The sequence below is a fragment of the Mesoplodon bidens genome (genome assembly GCF_964165515.1).
Source record: "Mesoplodon bidens genome assembly, chromosome: 9".
Classification (NCBI taxonomy): Eukaryota; Metazoa; Chordata; class Mammalia; order Artiodactyla; family Ziphiidae; genus Mesoplodon; species Mesoplodon bidens.
Window position 1 is genome coordinate 20,328,818 of NC_138166.1, and position 18,994 is coordinate 20,347,811.

General features: G+C 56.0%; 1 protein-coding gene across 3 annotated transcripts in view; it reads right to left on the bottom strand.

The window, feature by feature from the left end:
- Positions 1–1,409: 1,409 nt before the first annotated feature.
- GCK (glucokinase) overlaps positions 1,410–18,994 on the bottom strand; it is a 55,226-nt gene continuing 37,641 nt past the window's right edge. Inside the window, exons 3-11 of one of the 3 annotated variants that reach the window (XM_081244263.1) lie at positions 12,267–12,429; positions 11,531–11,685; positions 10,368–10,487; positions 8,631–8,726; positions 8,342–8,441; positions 5,085–5,268; positions 3,770–3,925; positions 2,998–3,231; positions 1,417–2,740 (exon numbers count right to left, since the gene is read on the bottom strand). In XM_081244263.1, coding sequence (XP_081100389.1) covers positions 2,596–2,740; positions 2,998–3,231; positions 3,770–3,925; positions 5,085–5,268; positions 8,342–8,441; positions 8,631–8,726; positions 10,368–10,487; positions 11,531–11,685; positions 12,267–12,429 — 1,353 coding nt within the window. In that variant the 3' untranslated portion in view covers positions 1,417–2,595. Of the gene's footprint in view, positions 2,741–2,997; positions 3,232–3,769; positions 3,926–5,084; positions 5,269–8,022; positions 8,104–8,341; positions 8,442–8,630; positions 8,727–10,367; positions 10,488–11,530; positions 11,686–12,266; positions 12,430–18,994 lie in introns of those variants that run through there. The other 2 variants (XM_081244264.1, XM_081244265.1) reach the window with 2 other exon arrangements.

The following is an 18,994-nucleotide window of genomic DNA, read 5'->3' on the forward strand; positions in this document are numbered from 1 at the left end:
GATGAAGATGCTTGGCCCTGGCCTCTGGCCCCTCTGACCAAGGGGCAGAAGGCAGCCCTGAGCTGGCTGTGACCCCAGACAGAGCCTCCATGTGATGCTTTTGGAGCACGGAGCACTGCCCGGACCCCAAGCATCCCCTGGGATCCCCATGAAAGTGGGTCACGAGCCCTTCTTGTGGGGCTCAACCACAGAGTGAGGGGCCCGGGCTCCGTCCGCTGTGCCAGAGCAGCAGCCTCGAGGCTCCTTGCGGGGCCGGGGCAGACAGGGGCTGGGGGGCTGGGGGGCTGGGAACCACCCAGAGCAGGGGTGGGCTGCTGGCTGCTCCCTGAACCCGGTACAGGAGAGGGCCCACTGGGGTGAGGAATGCGGCGAGGCCAGCTGGGAGAGCAGGGTTCTCCTCCATCAGCCCGAATGTCCCTTTTGTATAGCGAGTAAGTATTTTATAACACCTCTTTTACTCTCCTGAAATGAAATTCATAGGCTATACAAGCTACCTCCATAGAGAATTGTAAAAAAAAAACCCCAAACAATACAATGCCCTGAACCATAACATAAAGGACAACTAGGAAATAATTTATGGTAAAATGAGATCAAATACTGCAGCTGAATGGTGGAACACGAGTACATTACTACTGATAATGAAGTCATCAGATGCTCAAACAAACTTCTGATGCATAATTTAGACTCGAGAGAACTAAAAAGATCAGAAGTAATTCCACATGAGGCATACCAGAAAACGAGAGAGCATCTCAAGGAGCATGTGACAACTCAAAATCACAACTTGGGGTTAAGTTCTGAATAAAACAACACAGTCATTCCAGATTTGCTGGATAGTTTCTCTCATTGAGAAGTGAGTGGAATACACCCTACTATATACAAAATAGACAATCAACAAGGACCTACTGTATGGCACAAGGAACTCTACTCGATACTCTGTAATAACCTATAAGGGAAAAGAATCTGAAAAAGAGTGGATATATGTATATGTAAAACTGAATCACTTTGCTGTACACCTGAAACTAACACAACGTTGTAAATCAACTATAGTCCAATATAAAAGTTAAATTAAAAAAGGATGATAACATCCAAAAACCTGAAAAAAAAGTGCGTGTATGTTAAAATCTTACAAATACGTGTTCATAAGTAACTGGTCTTAGGCCCTAGGCTTGGCTAACTTGAAATAGGCATTTCATCCAGGACCAAATTGGAAGGACCGCAGAAATCATGTGACTTCTTGTAATCCTGGCCTCCCACTGCAGTCACTGTCACAACCCAAGTGGCTCCAAGGGATCCCCTGTTGAGACCGAGCTGCAGCAGGACAAGTCCCAAGAACCAGCCGTCCTCCTTCCCAGACACTCCCTTGGAGCTCCTGGAGACCTCAGAACCACACCCCGCATCCCACAGGCTGGTGGGCAGAGGCCTGGGCAAGTCCAGGACCTCTGACCACACCCCGCCACGCCACCCCATTCCTGTTCCTAAGGCCTGGTCTGTCACTCTTCACACTCCCTGGCATAGCTCTGTGGAGAGGATGGCAAATTCCAAAACACGCCTAGGCCTGCAGAGTGTCTGTGTACGTGTGACCACGTCTATATGTTTATTGTCCCACAGTCTTATACACAGAGATCAAAGAACGGTGGACAAGGTCATGTTCTAAACTTTTAAAACTTTTAATTAAAAAACCCCACACAGTCCCAGGTTGGGCATGGAGAGGTTGGTGTGGTACATGGAGGTCTGGTGAGAAGAGGCCTAGGTTGTCCCTTGGGGGTGTGCTGAGTGCTGCTGGGGTTTCTGAGTGCCCAGCGCCGTGGGAGCTGAGGACTCGATCCCGGAGATGCTCCCAGGCCTGTCTGTGGGTAGGGGGACTCCTCCTCTTCCTGGGCCCCTCTGGGCAGGGGCTTTGGGGGCTCTGTCTCTTGCACCTCCTGTGAGGGTCCATCCCAGAACCAGAAACCACTCAGGGATGGCAGGATGGGAGGGAAAAGGCTGCCATCTCCAGGCCTCGGGGTACCCACAGCCTCCAACATGGAGCTGGTCCCTTCCATTTCCCAGGCCTGGGTGATCTGCAGCTCCCCGGGGCCCCCTGTGGAGCCCAGGTCTAGGTCTGGCCAGGTCATGAGGGCTGCCTCCCTATGTGGGCTGGGTTCCCAGGGAAACCAGGCCATAGTAGGGTCCAGAGGGCACCCCCTTCCCAGAGCCAGGGCTGAGCCAGGCTGAAAGCTCCAAGAGGCAAGCAGTGCAGAAATGCAACAAAATCCTGAGTTAATAACTCCCTTCTGGGCCCCTGATTGCAGCAAGAAAGGCGAGGTACTTTGGGGGTTCTCCATTCCTGTCCATCTCAGCCCCCAACCCAGTCAGGGCCCTAGGGCTATCCTACCAACCGACCCTGAGAGAAGAGGCCTGCTCAGGGCCTCACCGCATCCCCAGAGAAGCTTTCCCCATCTCCTGGGGTGACAGCGGGGATAGGAGGCATCCAAGGTCCTTACAAGGAGAAGCCTCTTGACTGGACCAGGTTGGGGGCACCTGTAGGAAGTGTGTCCCCTGGAGCGCAGGTCTAGTAGCGGCCACAGCCTCCTCCTTGCCTTGCAGCCTTTATTCTCACTGGCCCAGCATGCAGGCCTTCTTACAGGCCACCGCGGAGATCAAGGCCGCACCCCGGCCGCTGCCCTCCTCCGACTCGATGAAGGTGATTTCACAGCTGGGCGTCAGCCTGCGCACGCTGGCGTGGAACCGCTCCTTGAAGCTGAGCAGCGGGCAAGCGGGGCTGCGGTTAGTTAACGCCCTTAAGGCAGGGCAGGGGCTAAGCCAAGGGGAACCTCCCCCTGAGTCTGTGGGCTTAGGGGAGCGAGGAGATTAAGAATCCTTGGGACCTCGGAGAGCATCCGTTTCGGCCTGCATATCATAGATGGAGACCGATGCCCGGGCTCTGCCCTTAGGAGGCGAACTCACAAGAGGGAGGCTGGACCCGGCGGGGAGGTGCAGACGGCTGAGCGGGCCCACCTGGGGTGCAGCTTGTACACTGAGCCGTCCACGCCCACGGTGATGCGCATCACGTCCTCGCTGCGGCTCTCGCGCATGCGGTTGATGACGCCCGCCAGCCCCGCGGCGCACATGCGCGCGGCGCGGGTGGACACGCTCTCGCAGGCGCGGCGCACGATGTCGCAGTCGGTGGCCGACGGCATCAGCCCCAGCGTGCTCAGGATGTTGTAGATCTGCTTGCGGTCGCCCGAGTCACTGCGGGGCGGGGACAGGAGGGCGTCGCGGGAGGGTCGCTTGGTCCCAGACCAGCCCGATCCCCACCGCGGCAGCTTCTTCTCCTCCCCCTGCCCACCTCTCCCAGGCAAAGCGCTTCTGGGGCTTGGGCTTCCCAGCGGAGCGGGTCTGACTCCGCCAGGGACCAGAGGTAATCTGGTCATTACTCCTCTCTCTAAACCCAGGGTTTCCGCCCGAACGTGGGTGACACTGCCGCGCCTCGGGGCTGTTGTGTGGATGAAGTGAGACGAGGTCCACAGCGGGTGGGAAAGCACAGAGAGGACGCCTGGTCTCCGTCAGCTGCCCGACGGCGGGTTCCCCGGGGGCCTGAAGGCTACTCCCGCCGCCGTTGCCCCACCCTGGAACCTTACCCGGTCCTGGGCTCCTGCCCCCTGACCTCACCAGGGTCCCGCCCCTGCCCTCTGAGCCCCGCCCCCACGCCCCGTGGGTCCGGGTCCAGGACCCCGCCCCGCGCACGCCACCACTGTACCCAAACCCGCGCCCCCGCGCGCCCGCGCACCTCTCCACCTGCGACACGAAGCGTGTCTCGAAGGCGCCGCGCGTGCGCAGCTTCTCCGAGGCCTCCCCGTGGAAGAGCAGGTTCTCGTCCACAAGCTTCAGCAGCACGAGCCGCACCAGCTCGCCCATGTACTTGCCGCCGATGAGCTTCTCGTACCTGGACAGAGAGCAGCCGGGTCATCCCCAGCAGGGAGGTCCCCACGAGCAGGCAGAGGCCAGCCACCACCCCCAGTCACGGCCACGAGGAGGCCATGTGGGACGCTGTGACCACCCCCCGCCTTGGCAAAACCGGGTTCATGCCCGTTCCCGCATTTATCAACAGGGGCTTTGGGGCCTTGGGAGAACGCTCTACTGTGGGGCCTCGGTTCAGTCCCTCTGAGACCATCCTCAGGGAGGACCCTGCGCTGAGCCCACTTGGGTTTTCCCACAGCTGTGGAACAAGTGCTGTTCTCATCACCCAGTGTCAGCTGGGGAAGCTCAGGCTTAGAGCGGCTAGTGACCAGCCTGGGGCGGGCCTCTGCTCACTTGCTAGGGCTCCTAGGTCCCTGCGCTCCTGGAATCCACGGAGTTGGCCCGGTGGCGCTAGAGCCTGTAAACCTCCGTATTTTCATCTTGTAGTACAGTGAATACTACCGACCTAGTAGAGGTTTATGAGAGCCCGAGAGGAAGTTCATGAAAGAATTAGCACGTGCCTGGCGCGCCGCATAAGGCGGCTGATAAAGGAGAGCCCTGACTCAGGACAAGCTCTGTGAGGGCTGGCTCTCCAGCTATCCGCGAACCCGCAGCGTACCCCCAAATACTATGATTCATTCTGTGAACGTGTTCAGAGCTGTACTTTGGGGGATTCTGGGGTAAACCCAGTTAACGTTGCTTGGGGGGGCGTCTCAGAGCCTTCCTGTGCCAGGGGTCACCTGTCGGAAGCGGGGAGGTTCCCGCTCATCTATCCACAGACCCTTTTTTTTTTTTTTTTTTTGTAATCTTAGCTTGGCCACGCTGCGCGGTATGTGGGATCCGACCAGGGATGGAACCCACGCCCCCCTGCAGTAGAAGCGAAGAGTCTTAACCACTGGGCCGCAAGGTAAGGCCCCATAGACCCTCTTTTTAAAGACTAATCCTTGGCATCTCTCACTGTTCCCGGTTCACAGAGGGGCACACGCGTACGAGCTGAAGGAAGAGAAGAGCCAGCTTACGAAGGGATTGTCAGTTTGCTTTTCCCCAGAGCTGTTTAAAAACAAGCCCATTATCTGCGGGCCGGCCCCATCTGCCGCCGGAGCGGGGCGGGCCGGCGTGGGGGGAGGGGGAGGGGCGGTCCTTACAGCTGCTGGCCGGGGTTCAGGGAGTTCTCGTCCACCACACGGTCGTACTCTCGCAGGAACTCGTCCAGCTCGCCCGAGTCCCCAAAGGCACCCCACTCGGTGTTGACACACATGCGGCCCTCGTCCCCTTCCACCAGCTCCACGTTCTGCATCTCCTCCATGTAGCAAGCATTGCAGCCCGTGCCTGCAAGAGGCCGCAGCGTCAGGCCCCACCTGGCGCTGCGCTTCCTGGGACGCCTCCTCTGCTGGGTGCATCCCCCCCACCCCCGGCAGGAAGCCCCGTGTGGCCCTGTCTTTCCAGCTTCCTTGAGCCCTCCACCCCCAGCACTCCCTACATCCCCTGGAGCAAAGGAAACCAGCTCTCCCAAGAGCTGGAAGACCTGGGTTTGCTGTGTGACCTCAGGTAGATAAGCCCAATTCCCTGGGCGGCTCCTCTTCCCCAAGAGGGGTTGGTAACACCTACTCCTCCTATTACCTGGGTAGTTGAGAGAAATGAGGGAAAGAACATGTGTCAGAGTGCTTTGCCAATTAGAGATGGGTATGGGATGCTATGATTTTGTCTTGTCTATGCACCACCCTTGTGTTCTGGCACTTTCTAAGCATGTGTTTGAGCTTCTCTGTCCCAGGCTCTGTTGTGGGGAGGAGGCGGGCACCCAGAGGTGAGTAAGTCACAGTGTGGGCCCTTGGGAGCAGCACATGGGCCACTGCAGGCGGGCCTGGCTAAGGAATTTGTAATTTGCAGGGTCCCATGCAAAGTGAAAACATGGAGCCCTTTGTTCATAAACTGAGAGTTTCAAACTGGTGACAGCAGAGCTTCAATCTGAATGTGACTGCACACCCCTCAAGCCATCAGGGACAGCAACTCAGTCATGCCAACCTCACACCAGAAGTGGAGCTGCCTGGAATTCGGGCCCAGTGATGCCGGGCCTTCCAAGTTCTTGTGGGGAAAAAACACAGAAATCCAGACTTTGATATGGTTTCTCCCAATGTTTAGCTCTTGGTAATTATCATAAACATGTTTCTAAGCACATCAGGGCAGATGCGACCACGCGCCACTCTGCCATCTCTGCTCCAGATGGGGCGAGCCTGAGGCAAGCGGCTGTAGAGCCCAGGTGGTGGTGTCTTGGGGAACCAGAGAGAGCCAGGGGAGCACTGCCAGGGCCCCTGGAGCTCCTGTTTAGGTGTGGACTTAAAGAACTTTCCTATCAAACTCTTAGAGGAAAACATAGGCAGAACACTCTATGACATAAATCACAGCAAGATCCTTTTTGACCCACCTCCTAGAGAAGTGGAAATAAAAACAAAAATAAACAAATGGGACCTAATGAAACTTAATAGCTTTTGCACAGCAAAGGAAACCATAAACAAGACGAAAAGACAACCCTCAGAATGGGAGAAAATATTTCCAAACGAAGCAACTGACAAAGGATTAATCTCCAAAATTTACAAGCAGCACATGCAGCTCAATATCAAAAAAACAAACAACCCAATCCAAAAATGGGCAGAAGACCTAAATAGACATTTCTCCAAAGAAGATACACAGATTGCCAACAAACACGTGAAAGAATGCTCAACATCATTAATCATTAGAGAAATGCAAATCAAAACTACAATGAGATATCATCTCACACCGGTCAGAATGGCCATCATCCAAAAATCTACAAACAATAAATGCTGGAGAGGGTGTGGAGAAAAGGGAACACTCTTGCACTGTTGGTGGGAATGTAAATGGATACAGCCACTATGGAGAACAGTATGGAGGTTCCTTAAAAAACTAAAAATAGAACTACCATATGACCCAGCAATCCCACTACTGGGCATATACCCTGAGAAAACCATAATTCCAAAAGAGTCATGTACCACAATGTTCACTGCAGCTCTATTTACAATAGCCAGGACATGGAAGCAACCTAAGTGTCCATCAACAGATGAATGGATAAAGAAGATGTGGCACATATATACAATGGAATATTACTCAGCCATAAAAAGGAACAAAACTGGGTCATTTGTAGTGAGGTGGATGGACCTAGAGTCTGTCATACAGAGTGAAGTAAGTCAGAAAGAGAAAAACAAATACCGTATGCTAACAAATATATATGGAATCTAAGGGGAAAAAAAGGTCATGAAGAACCTAGGGGCAAGATGGGAATAAAGACAGAGACTTACTAGAGAATGGACTTGAGGATATGGGGAGGGGGAAGGGTAAGCTGTGACAAAGTGAGAGAGTGGCATGGACATATATACACTACCAAACGTAAAACAGATAGCTAGTGGGAAGCAGCCGCATAGCACAGGGAGATCAGCTCGGTGCTCTGTGACCACCTAGAAGGGTGGGATAGGGAGGGTGGGAGGGAGATGCAAGAGGGAGGGAATATGGGGATATATGTGTATGTATAGCTGATTCACTTTGTTATAAAGCAGAAACTAACACACCACTGTAAAGCAATTATACTCCAATAAAGATGTTTAAAAAAAAAAGAACTTTCCATCCGAAAGGTGAGACTGGAAGGAGGAGATGTGGGAAACTAGAGGAGAGGCAGAGAGCAAGCTGCCCGCCCCTTAGGACATGCTCATGCAATTGGAGATGGGTCCTAAGAACACAGAAACCCTCAGGGCTGGCCCTGAAGAGGCCGTGGAAGCAAACACATTTAATGCTGACTTTCTGGGAACCAGGGAAATACCCGCTCGCCTGTGTGTCCAGTAAACACTCCTCAGTAAACACTCATTGTAATAAGGCCTTGGGAACTTCTGGGAAAGGCCCTCGGTTGGTGGGAAAGGGCCACTGGGGCCAGTGCTGCCTCCTTTCCTGGTACCTGCCTCCACTTCGGGCAGGGCAGATGGCTGCCCCGGGGTGTGGTAAGACTGTCCAGGGAGGGATGACACCACTCTGGTTTATCCTCTTCCACTTGGACAAATCTGTCCAGGTCGGTCAACTTACCAGATAAGGTGATTTAATTAAATCCTGATGGGCCAGGTGGACGTGCAGCTGGTACACCATCTGAGGCAGTGACTTGTGAGTGTTGAAATGCTTCCTACCAATAAACAGCACCTGTTTATTGGTACACCCAATACCAATGTACATGGTGTACTGTCTTCCGGGACACCCCTGCTGCTCCCTAAGACCACCCTGGGCTCCAGCACCTCTGGGGTCCATGACTGGCGCAGACGCCGTGTGCAGCCTGCTGAAGACGGGAAGCCTCGGCCGCATCTTTGGTGGTGGCCAAGGCCCCCGGGTCAGGCAGGGAGTGCATCCTTACCCACAATCATGCCTACTTCACACCGACGGTCTTCATAGTAGCAGGAGATCATCGTGGCCACAGTGTCGTTCACCATCGCCACCACGTCCATCTCAAAGTCCTGCCAAGAGGCATAGAGGCAGTGGTGATGGGGCTGGGGGGCGTTCTCAGCCTGCTCCAGGCCAGTCCAGCCAGGCGCAGAAGGCAGAGACCCCTTCTTGGGGGGACGCCCAGAAGGCCCTCCCTGGCTTCCCGGCAGGAGGTGAGGGGGAGGGGGCCCAGGGCAGGGGCAGGTGCAGGTGCTACTCACCCCTCTCCGTTTGATGGCATCTCGCAGGAGCCCCACGATGTTGTTCCCTTCTGCTCCTGAGGCCTTGAAGCCCTTGGTCCAGTTGAGAAGGATGCCCTGGGGGGAGAGGGGGGGCTCGGTGGCTGCTGGATGCTGGGGGCAGGCGTGAAGGGACAGGAGCAAACTGGGACCACAGGGATGTGTATCCACTTTATAATTAACCTTTCTTTTAAATTAATTAATTTATTTTTATTTATTTATCCGGCTGCACCAGGTCTTGGTTGCAGCACGCGGAATCTTTGTTGCGGCATGCGGGATCCTTAGTTGCGGCATGCGAACTCTTAGTTGTGGCATGTAGGATCTAGTTCCCTGACCAGGGATTGAACTGGGTCCCCGGCATTGGGAGCACAGAGTCTTAGCCACTGGACCACCAGGGAAGTCCCTGTGCACCCACTTTAAAGCTGAGGAAACTGAGGCTCAAAGCAGCCATGTAAGTTCAAGAAGTGTTGGAGATAATTTTCTACCAATATCTTGTATTTCTGCAGGACTGGGTCCCAGCCAATTTAAGAATGCTTGTGTAGTTAAGCCCAGAGTCGTCATCCCAGAGTGAGGATGAGGTCCAGAGGGGTGCAGCCAGTATAAGATTGGGGATCCTCTGCTGTGTGCACCCTCTGCATGCCCGGCGGGGACTGGGGCTGGAAAAGCAATATGAGATGTTGCTTCTGCTCCTGCTTCTGCCAGGAGTACTGACCTGGCTTTCTCTCTGACCCAGAGGTCCTGTGTGTTATGTATAACTGTGCGTATGTTTGGATAAATTACACACACATGTATACATGTATGTATAATCAATGTGTGTGGGTGTGTATGTATCGCTGACCTGTGAATGTGTATATATGTATGATTGACATGCACATATATGCATGCATGTATACTTGACATGTGTAAATATGCATGTGTAATTTACACGTTTATATGTATGTATACTTGATATGTATAATTTACATGTATGTATGTATTATGATTGGCATGTGTAGATATATATGAATATATAACGGGCCTGTGTATATATATGTATGTATAATTTATGTATGCATAAAAATATGCATGTACAATTTGTGTTTATATGTACGTATAATCGACATGAGTGCATGCATGTGTATAATTTAAATATATGCAGTGCATACATTTATGTGCACCATGTGTACAATTCACATGTATAATTTATGTGCATACATATGTATAATTTACACGTGTCTATGTGAGCATGTATAACTGGTGTGTGTGTGTGTAATTTACATGTACATGTGTGTGTGCGTGTAATTGTGACAGGCTAACTTGCCAGCTGGAAGGCAGGGTAGATCCTCAGCCCCGGCACATTGCCACCTCTGCCACAGACAGCAGTACAGCATAGAGATGACACACAGGTGTGCTGGAGCCTGTTTCCCTGAGTCTGAGCTGCAGCACTGCCACTTCCCACCATGGGCAAGTTGGTACACCTCAGTTTCCTAACCTGTAATGGGGGTGATACGCACACCTCGTAGGGTTGTGGGAGGCAAATAGTAAGAATCAGCTAATATGATCATTTCCCAGAGTCTCATGAGAGATAAGTGATAGAGCCAGTTTGAATCCAAGGCTCTTTCCCAACAATGGGAGCTGCATTTGAAGGCAGCACAGGGCAGAGTTGATGGGTGCCTTTCTCTGGGGTGTCTGTCCATCCATCCGTCCACCTCCCCCCACCCACTCTACACCTGGTCCCACCTTGTCGATGTCTTCGTGCCTCACAGGAAAGGAGAAGGTGAAGCCCAAGGGTAGCTTCTTGTGCTTCATCTGATGCTTGTCCAGGAAGTCGGAGATGCACTCAGAGATGTAGTCAAAGAGCTGGAGGACGCACACCGAGGTGGCCGTCAGCTGCAGAGGAGAGCCTCCTGCCGAGGGGCTCCTCAGCCCTTGCTGAGCCATAGGGCCCCAGGAAAGCGTGGCCTCCGGGCCTACCCTCAGTCCCCACCTCCTCACCACCACCGCTTGTCGGGACTCAGGCCCTGAGCCCCGCCCCATGCCACAGTCCCGCTGACAGCAGCCCTCGGGACAGGGCAACGCCAGGACGACGGGGTTGGTCCCTAGCCCAGCTGTGCTCTGTTAGCCTGGCCCTCCCAGCTGGACCCAGTGGAGTCCAGTCTCAGGCTTTGGACAGAGGCGCATCCCTGGCAATAACTACGATTTCTGACTCCAGCATATTCTTTGTTGCCTCCAAGTGTTCTGGCCGCCCCACCCCTGGCCCTGCGAGGACCAGCTGCCACCCCACTCACAAAGGCCTATCCACAGACCTGGGCGTTACAGAGTGCCCTGCTGACTGACTAAGCTCCCTGATGGGCGCCAGCGTGGCTCCACGCCCAGACCCACGGCATGCGGGGGTGTGGCGAGGACCAGGCGGCCACTGGCCTCCTACCTTGAAACCCTGCCCCTCGCGGGGACTGGCTCTGGCTGCTCCCCACCTCCGCCCAGGGCTCATTCTACTTCTGTGGTCCTTCCTGAGTCCTCCCCGTGGTCAGATATTATCACTGCAGTCATGCCACTTGGCATCCATGCTGGTGGAGGGTGAGGGTGACACGTGGGGTGGAGATAGAACAATGGGCTGCGAGCCTGTTGGACCAGCGTGTTCTCTTGGCTGCCCTGCCTTGTTCCAGATCCTTCTGGGAAACTGGGCAGGGGTGCGACCTTCCGGGGCCACACCCAGTGGCTGTCCACCTAAGCCTCTCAGCTCCCTCCTCCTCCTGCAGCAGGGTCCCCTGAGGCTGGGCCCACAGCTCCGCCCGCCCCTGGTGGACAGGTGGGCCCTCCCACTAGGACTAGCCAAGCTCCGAGATCCTGGGTGGTCCTGACCGAGGTCCCTGGCCCCCCAACCCCTAGCCCGAGCGTCTCACCATCTCAGCAGTGCCCGTCATGGCGTTCTCGGGGATGGAGTACATCTGGTGCTTGGTTTTCACACTCCACTGCCCCTCTTCCCCTTCCCCCACCTTCACAAGCATCACCCTGAAGTTGGTGCCGCCCAGGTCCAGGGAGAGGAAGTCCCCGACTTCTGCAGTCACAGAGAGAAGCACATCAGTCTCATGGGCACCGCCTGGCAGGAGCCCCCAAGACTGGGAGAGGAGGAGGGGAAGGCATGGTGGGGGGACCAGAAGAGCTGGACGAGGGGCCCCTGATGCCAGACATCTGGGGGACCCCAGGATAAACTGTGGAAAGGGTAAAGGTGAAGTGGGGAAGTCAGCAGGAATTCCTTGTCTTGGGCTGAAGTCGCCCCCAGCCCAGGGCCCACCTGAAGACCTAGGAAAATGGCCCAGACTCAGGATTGGGCTGGGAGTCCCCCAAATGACTGTGGGAAACCAGCTTCTCATTGTGAGATGAAGAAAGCCAGTTTCCTGAGGCCAGAGTGAGCCTGAAGGCCCCAGGGCTGGGCCGGCGGAGCAGAGGGTGAGAACTGGCTGGTGTCTGGGACACAGCATGTTGGGGAGCTGACTCAGGGCTGCTGGGGACAGTCAGGGCTGTTAGGAAGGGCCTGGGGCACTTCTCCCTGCTGGGGCCAGGGGAGAGCTGCCTCTGGATGAGGACCTGATGGTTCCCATGTGAGTCCCATCCCTGCCCCACCCCGGACCGTGGTACCTGAGCCTTCCGGGGTAGAGCGCACGTAGGTGGGCAGCATTTTCACACTGGCCTCCTTGTGGGTCTCCAGCCTCAGGCCTCGGTCCATCTCCTTCTGCATCCGCCTCATCACCTTCTTCAAGTCCTCCTCCTGCAGCTGGAACTCCGCCAGGATCTGTTCCACCTGCACAGGGAGGGAGATGGGGAACAGTTGAGCGGAGGAGGGGCTGTGCAGTACGGGGAAGGGGGACCACAGAGTGTGTGTTTCCCCCACACGCCGACAGTCTCCTTTTGCCCCCCTGACCCTGGGTCCAGGATGGCCCATCATTTCAAACTACCACAGTTACAACCAGTTGAAAAATTAAGACAGCACAGTTCCAACACCAGCTTCCAAACAAATGCAGCTTGGGGCGTGTTGGAGGGTGAGGGGCAGAGGGCAGACATGGCACCTCCCTTTGTACCCCTGATCCAGGCCAGGGGAGGAGGGAGGCGCTAACCAGGAGAGTGAGTGAGACACGGGCTGGAAGAGCCCGTCTGGAGGGCTATGGGCAGCTGGCGTTACTGTCTAAAAGATCCGGTCATTCTACCTCTAGGAATCTATGCTAAGGGAGTTAGTGGGCCAGTGCGTACACATGTTCATAAGTGATGGTCAAGACACACTACTTAGAGGTGAAACCAGTTAGTTAGAGGTGTCTGGTGGACTAAAGCATGGCAGTCCATAGCCTGGAAGGCGCTGAGGCCCTCAGAGGGAGGAGAGGTCCCTATACATTGACAGGAGGGAGGCTGGCACACAAAGCTCAGATTCAGTACCGCCATTCCCATGAGTATGGACGGCCTGGGTTGGGTTCTCCTCCCGCACCCTCTGGGGGAGTGGCCACTTGCTCATCCCTTCATGGTGGCATGACATTGGGCTTAAACACTGTGCCCATGCCCACTAGTCCCCCGGAAGCAGGGACCCTGCTCTGACCTTGCGTGTGGACAGTGGTGTGGCTGCCCTTTCCCCTTTGCACAATAGCACGTGTTCATGGAGAGCAGACCACTTTGATTCCCTACATATTTGGACCAAAAAGGAAAGGGAGGATACTCGAATAAAAGCCGTGGGTCCACTCTTCAAAAAACTCATACTCTCTCGCTGGCAGTTTTCCATGTAAGCTCGGGGGGTGGAGACGCTCTGAATTCCAATCAGGAGACAACAGAGCTGCTTGCCCCTTCTTCCTCAGTTTTTAGAGCCCACAGTTTGTTGGGGGCCTGGGGAGCTATGACATCAAAGGAAGACAGCCCCTTCCTAGGCCCAGGGCACAGCCCATGACTGGGCTAAGCCAAGCCCAGCTATCTTATCCCCTTCTGCTGGTGATTTGGTTTAGAGATGGGCATGTGGCCCAGTTCTGGCCAGTGTCAGGTGAAGGGAAGCCTGATTTTAGCAGGAGGGGGGCCTTCTGGGAAGGTCAGTGCGCCTCTAACTTTGTGAACATAGCTGTATGAGGGTGTGTTGACCGGCACTGCAGCAGCTATCCTGAACCACGAGGAGACAAGGCTGAAGAGAAAAGGCTGTTCGCATATTATAGATGGCAGAGAAGAGAGACAGGGTGAGCCCAGCTCTGGTGAAATCACTGATGTGCTGAGCCAACCCTGGACCCACCCACCTCCAAGTGCCGGTTGTGGGAGTAGATACTAATCACTTAAGGCCACAGTCCGTCAGGTTTTTAGTTTCCTGCAGCCCAAAGCATTCCTAATGCATACAGATCCTTACTTAGGAGCGAATTCTCTTACCAAGACCTCGCACTTAGAATTTAAACCCAGGGAAGGTCACAAAGGGATGGGGCTGACAAAGTCTACGACAAGACACACAGAGTCAAACACCAGTATTTGCTAAGCCATCCTGCAGCTCTGGGGTGAGCTACAGCCCCAGATGGGGTGAGGGTGCAGCCCACCCCAAGGCTGTCCTGGCAGGACATAACCCCGGAGAGGCCCTCATGCTCTGTGAAACAATCCAGGCTGTCCTCAGAGGCCCATGCCTACAGCCTGGCCTCGTCTCTGTTTCTTTCACACACTTTCAAGTAAAACGTGCCAGGAAGGAATAGTAACAATAACATTTGCTGAATCCTTCCAATATGCCAGGCTCTGAGGTGAGTGCAGGACACAAGCTGCCTTTCATCCTTGACACAGCTCGGGGGAGGGGCCCGCACCCGCTCATCTTCTAGATGCAGCCACTTGCAGCCAGCACACAGAGTGAGGCCAGCACCCAAAGCCACGCACTCAAGGGCCGCTGTCAGAAGTCCTCAAGAGGCTGCCCGGCATCTCTCCCAAAACAGAACTGTAAGACATCACGGGCTCTTAACAAAAGCAATGCTGATCCTGCAAAGGTCCAGCCCTCAGGCCCCGCTGGGCTCCATCCCCTCCCTCTCCGTCATGGCAGCCCAGCCAGTGGCCATGAGCCTGGACTCACGAGGGGCAGTGACCCAATGGTTTCACCCTCTGTGTCCAGGCCCATGTGGGCACAGTTTGGGAAGGGTGCTGGAAGGTTCCATGGCTGCAGTCCAACACTCCAGGGGGCCACAGGCTCACACGGGCCTCCAGAAACCCTCCCCTGTGGCAGTGGGGAGCGTCCTCCATGGTGGGTGCGAGCCCCCTTTCTCGGGTGCATTGGGGCCTGCAGACACCACAGTTAGCCTGCAACCCTGAGAGGAGGCACTCCGACCTCACCCCCAAGGCTGCGTATCTAGGCGGACGCCAGTGGGGTTCAAGTCACGGGGCAGAGGTCTGCCTCATAGACCCTGTGGGAGCATCCCCAGAAGCAGGCACCGTGCACCAGGCCCCACTTGGGGCATCCCCAGTTCTCCCTTACGCTTAATCCCCCTGGAACCCAAGCATTTTATCATCTCCACTTCCTTTCCAAGGCCACAGATCTAGATGGCTCAGAGCTGGCTTTGAACCCAGGTGCTGGCTCTGAGCCCACCTCCCCTCCTTACCCCGCTGGGCTGCCCAGCCCTTCCCCGAGCGCAGGCTGGGTGTCCGTGCAAGCTGGCTTAAAGGTCTTGCCGGGCAGCCTAGGAACTGTGGGGTGCTGCTTGAGGAACCCCAAAAAGCCACCTGTTCCCCCAGGTCACAGAAGAACAAAGCACAGACAGAGCCTGTCCCCACAGCCCTGCCCCCATAGCTGCACCCCTGCCTGCTCACCAGGAGGTCACAGGACACAGCATCAGGGCTCACGGCTGCACCCAAACATGGTGGGAGGGGGTCCTCTCCCTGAGCAACTCTCTTACTCTCCAGGCAGGGCCACTGCCACCATCTGACAGTGCCACAGCCCCCCAGGACTCTGGCTTCTGGTGCCCTGGCCCGGGGCTTTGCAGGAGAAGAGCCAGACTGCCCAGTGCCCTCTGGCTCTCCGGGGTCCTCCCATCTTGGCTCTCCTGGGATTCTCCAGGAGGGTCTGAAGCTGGCGGGTTGGGGACACACTTCCCCAGGAGTATGCGGCAACTGGCCCAGGGTCACCCACTGTGTGTACACAGCCATCCCATGGCTGCAGCTGGACCCACGCAGGGCTCATACTGCCCTCCAGGACACTGGGATGGGTTCTGGAGCTCACGGGGCACCCAGCGTTTGCCCAGGGGCCCCATGCCTTGGCCCTCTGGGGCCCGTCCACTGCTGTGCAGGTGTGGGAAGCCCTCTCAGACCTTTCCCTGTCTCCTCATCTGTCAAATAGAAGCCCCACAGGATGTCCTGCCATCTTTCCTGAGCCCTTGGGGCAGGGTCCCAAAGCACTGACTGTGGCATAAATGGGGCAGGTGTCCCCAGCCGAGCCTCACCAGCCCCCGTCATCCCTGCCCAACCAGCTTGGCCCCTCCCACTTTGCTTCCAACCTGTACAGCCCATGGCCTTGTCCAGACCCGTGTCCTTAAGGACTGTCCTCATACTGATGGCTGAGCGCTAGGAGGGGACGTTCTGCAGACTGAGAAGGGGTGGGTTGGGCTGGGGAAATCCGCCTGGTCTCTGCAGGCACGTTGGCGTGTCTGTTAGCCAAGGGGAGATGGATGCCACGTAGCAGTTGAATAGTGAGGCCAGAGCACAGGGGACAGCCTAGCACTGTCAGCCCCAGGAACAAGTCCCCTAGAAGATGCTGTCCCTGGAGACCCCTCCTGGAGAGGCTGGACGGTGGGTATGGGGAGGGACCAGCTGCCTGTTAGCCTCCACACCTCTGCGCCTCCTTCCAAGGGGTCCAGAGCTCCCCCTAACCTCCACTCTACCAAACCATTTGCCCTACCCACCCAGGAAGAACCTGCCCCAGCCGTGGCCCTGGGGACCACTTGCCCTGGCTTTGGGGTGACCCTTACCAGATTCAAAGCTGTCTGGGCCCAGCTCCTTGTGGCCTCCATCGCCATCTCTCTGAGGGGCCAAAAGGTAGGTTTGCAGGGAGGTGGAGACACTCCTGTCTGCGGAAGCGCAGGGCTGGGCTGCAGGCCGGGAGTCTGAGGCGCACCCGTGCAGGTGCGGGCCGCCTAGCCGGGGAGTTGCCCGCGCAGGCCGCCCAGGGCTTCTGCAGAGAGCATTCAGCAGCTGGCTGTTGAAATAGTCTGCCTACCGCCACCGGGTCAGACAGGGCCAAAAGGGCAGAGGAGGCCTGCCTGGAGTGAGGGGTGACAAGGGCCACGGGGGGAGGGCTGTGGGGTGGTGCCCCATGCCTTCAGCCCACCGGGGTGGGGATTCGTTGCCCAGAGTTTCTGCGGAGGGGGCAGAACCATTCTATATGCGCTCCAGTCCTTGGATGTGCCAGGGTGGGCAGTCATCATGCTGCTCAGGTCAGGAAAGCACACTGCAGAGCCGGGCAGATAGAGTGGGGCTGCTGAGGGGCTGGACCCATGCAGGATGAAGGGTCTGGGCTTGGTCTTGGACCACGGGGATCCCTGGCTAATTTTCACCTGGGGCCTGTCCTGTACTTGGGCGGGGAGAGACAGGCTGGTGGCTGGGAGGCCAGGCCTGAGGCCCTGAGCAAGGCAGACTCCTCATGAAGCAGGGGTGCGGAGGGCAGGGACCTCCTGGGCCGCTCCTCTCCTGAGCCCTCAAAGCCCTGCCGTGTGGCCAGTCAGGACTGGTTGGCAGGATTGGTTACGGGTGGGGGGAGCGGGGTTGAGGGGTTACACGAAAGACCTCGATTGGGTCATTGAGAGCCAGGCTCAGACCCTGGGCAGAGGCGGGACTGGAGGGTGGGGGTGAGGGATGGTGGTAGGTGGGGGATGGTGGTGGGGCCAGGAGGTGGGGAGGGGGAGGGGAGGGGAGGGGGAGGGGGGAAGTAAGGGGGAGCAGATGGAGGCAGGGCACCACCCTGATGACTGGCCCCACCCCGACCCAGGTCCATCTGCTCCCACCAAGTAGAAAATGCTTGTTTTCATCAGGGGTCTTCAACTGTAAATCGTCAAAACCTGCCTCAAAAGGCGGGGAAGGTTATCCTTGGGTTTTGGGTCTGCAAAATCCAGGCCAGCGCTCACTTTGAGAACTCCCTGCCTGGGAGTGAACCTGTCTTGCCTGGACCTGCCAGAAGCTGCCGAGCCCTGCTAAAATTAGCAAGAGCTCAGGAGTGGGCGGGGTTGGGGAGTGGTAGCTTGACAGAATGCCAGGCTCTCCCGCCAATGGCCAGTGTGGTCATCCCTGAGGAAGCCCTTGACATGACTGATCCCCTTCCCAAAATAGAGCTAAAAGGGCTTCACCAAACCCACATGTGACAGATCACTGTCCCACCAGCCCCTGGCTCTGAGCCTCTGTTTGCACAGGGTGGGCAGGGCTCACCCCTGGGTTTGGAGTTGGAGGCCTTCTGGACCAGCCAGGCCAAGAAGCAGCTGCTCTTCTCTTGGTCCAGGCACATAGCACCTGAGAAGACGACCAAAGTCCTCCAGCTCTGTCCTCTGGAAAGTGGGAGAGGACAGGGCTGGGCAGAGATCAGTGGGACCCTTTCTTGTTTGCTGGACTGCCAGTGTCCTCTCTGGCTTGCACTTTGACCAGCAAGCACCCCTCACCAGAGCCCTTTCCTGGGGCCGCCTCCTTGCATTCCCCAGCACCTGTGAGGGCAGGAAGGAAGGCGTCCAACAGCCCCACTTCCCCATACTAGTTAAGCCTCCGGAGCCGGACTCTCACGCATCTTGCCAGCTCTCCTGTGCTCCCACCACAAGAGGTGTGCCCTGTCTCACCGCTGCCTGTTTAGGTGAGGGAGTGACACCAGAGGGTCAACACTGGGCTGGGGTCAAGGATCCCTGTGGCAAGGGAGAGACCTGTCCAGAGAAGAGGGCCCAGGAGAGGGAGGGCCTCAGAGACAATGGCTCCAGAGGGATGCCCAGGACATAATTAGAGTCTTCAATATCTCAAGGGTTGTCCTGAGGAGGTTGAATGAATGTGGTTTCTGCTTAGACTTCTGCCCCACCCAAAACCCAGAACTGCACAACAGTGGGCTAGGATGTCTCAGCAGATAGTGAGCTCCCGACTTAATAGGGAGAGAGAGATGTGGGGCATCTGAGAGCAGGACCAGAGGGACTTTTCTCTATGTCCCAGTTGGTACCCTCATCTCTTGGTTGCTCAAGGAGCTGACTGACAGGCATGATTTAATTTTCTTTGTAATTTATCTCTAGGAAATAATCTGACAAATTCGGAGATGGATATTCCAGGTTACTCTTTCTAGGATCCAAAAATGGGACATAATCCTCACACCCAACCTTCGGAAATTGTCTAAATAAATTATGCTACATTTATATGCAGTCATTTAA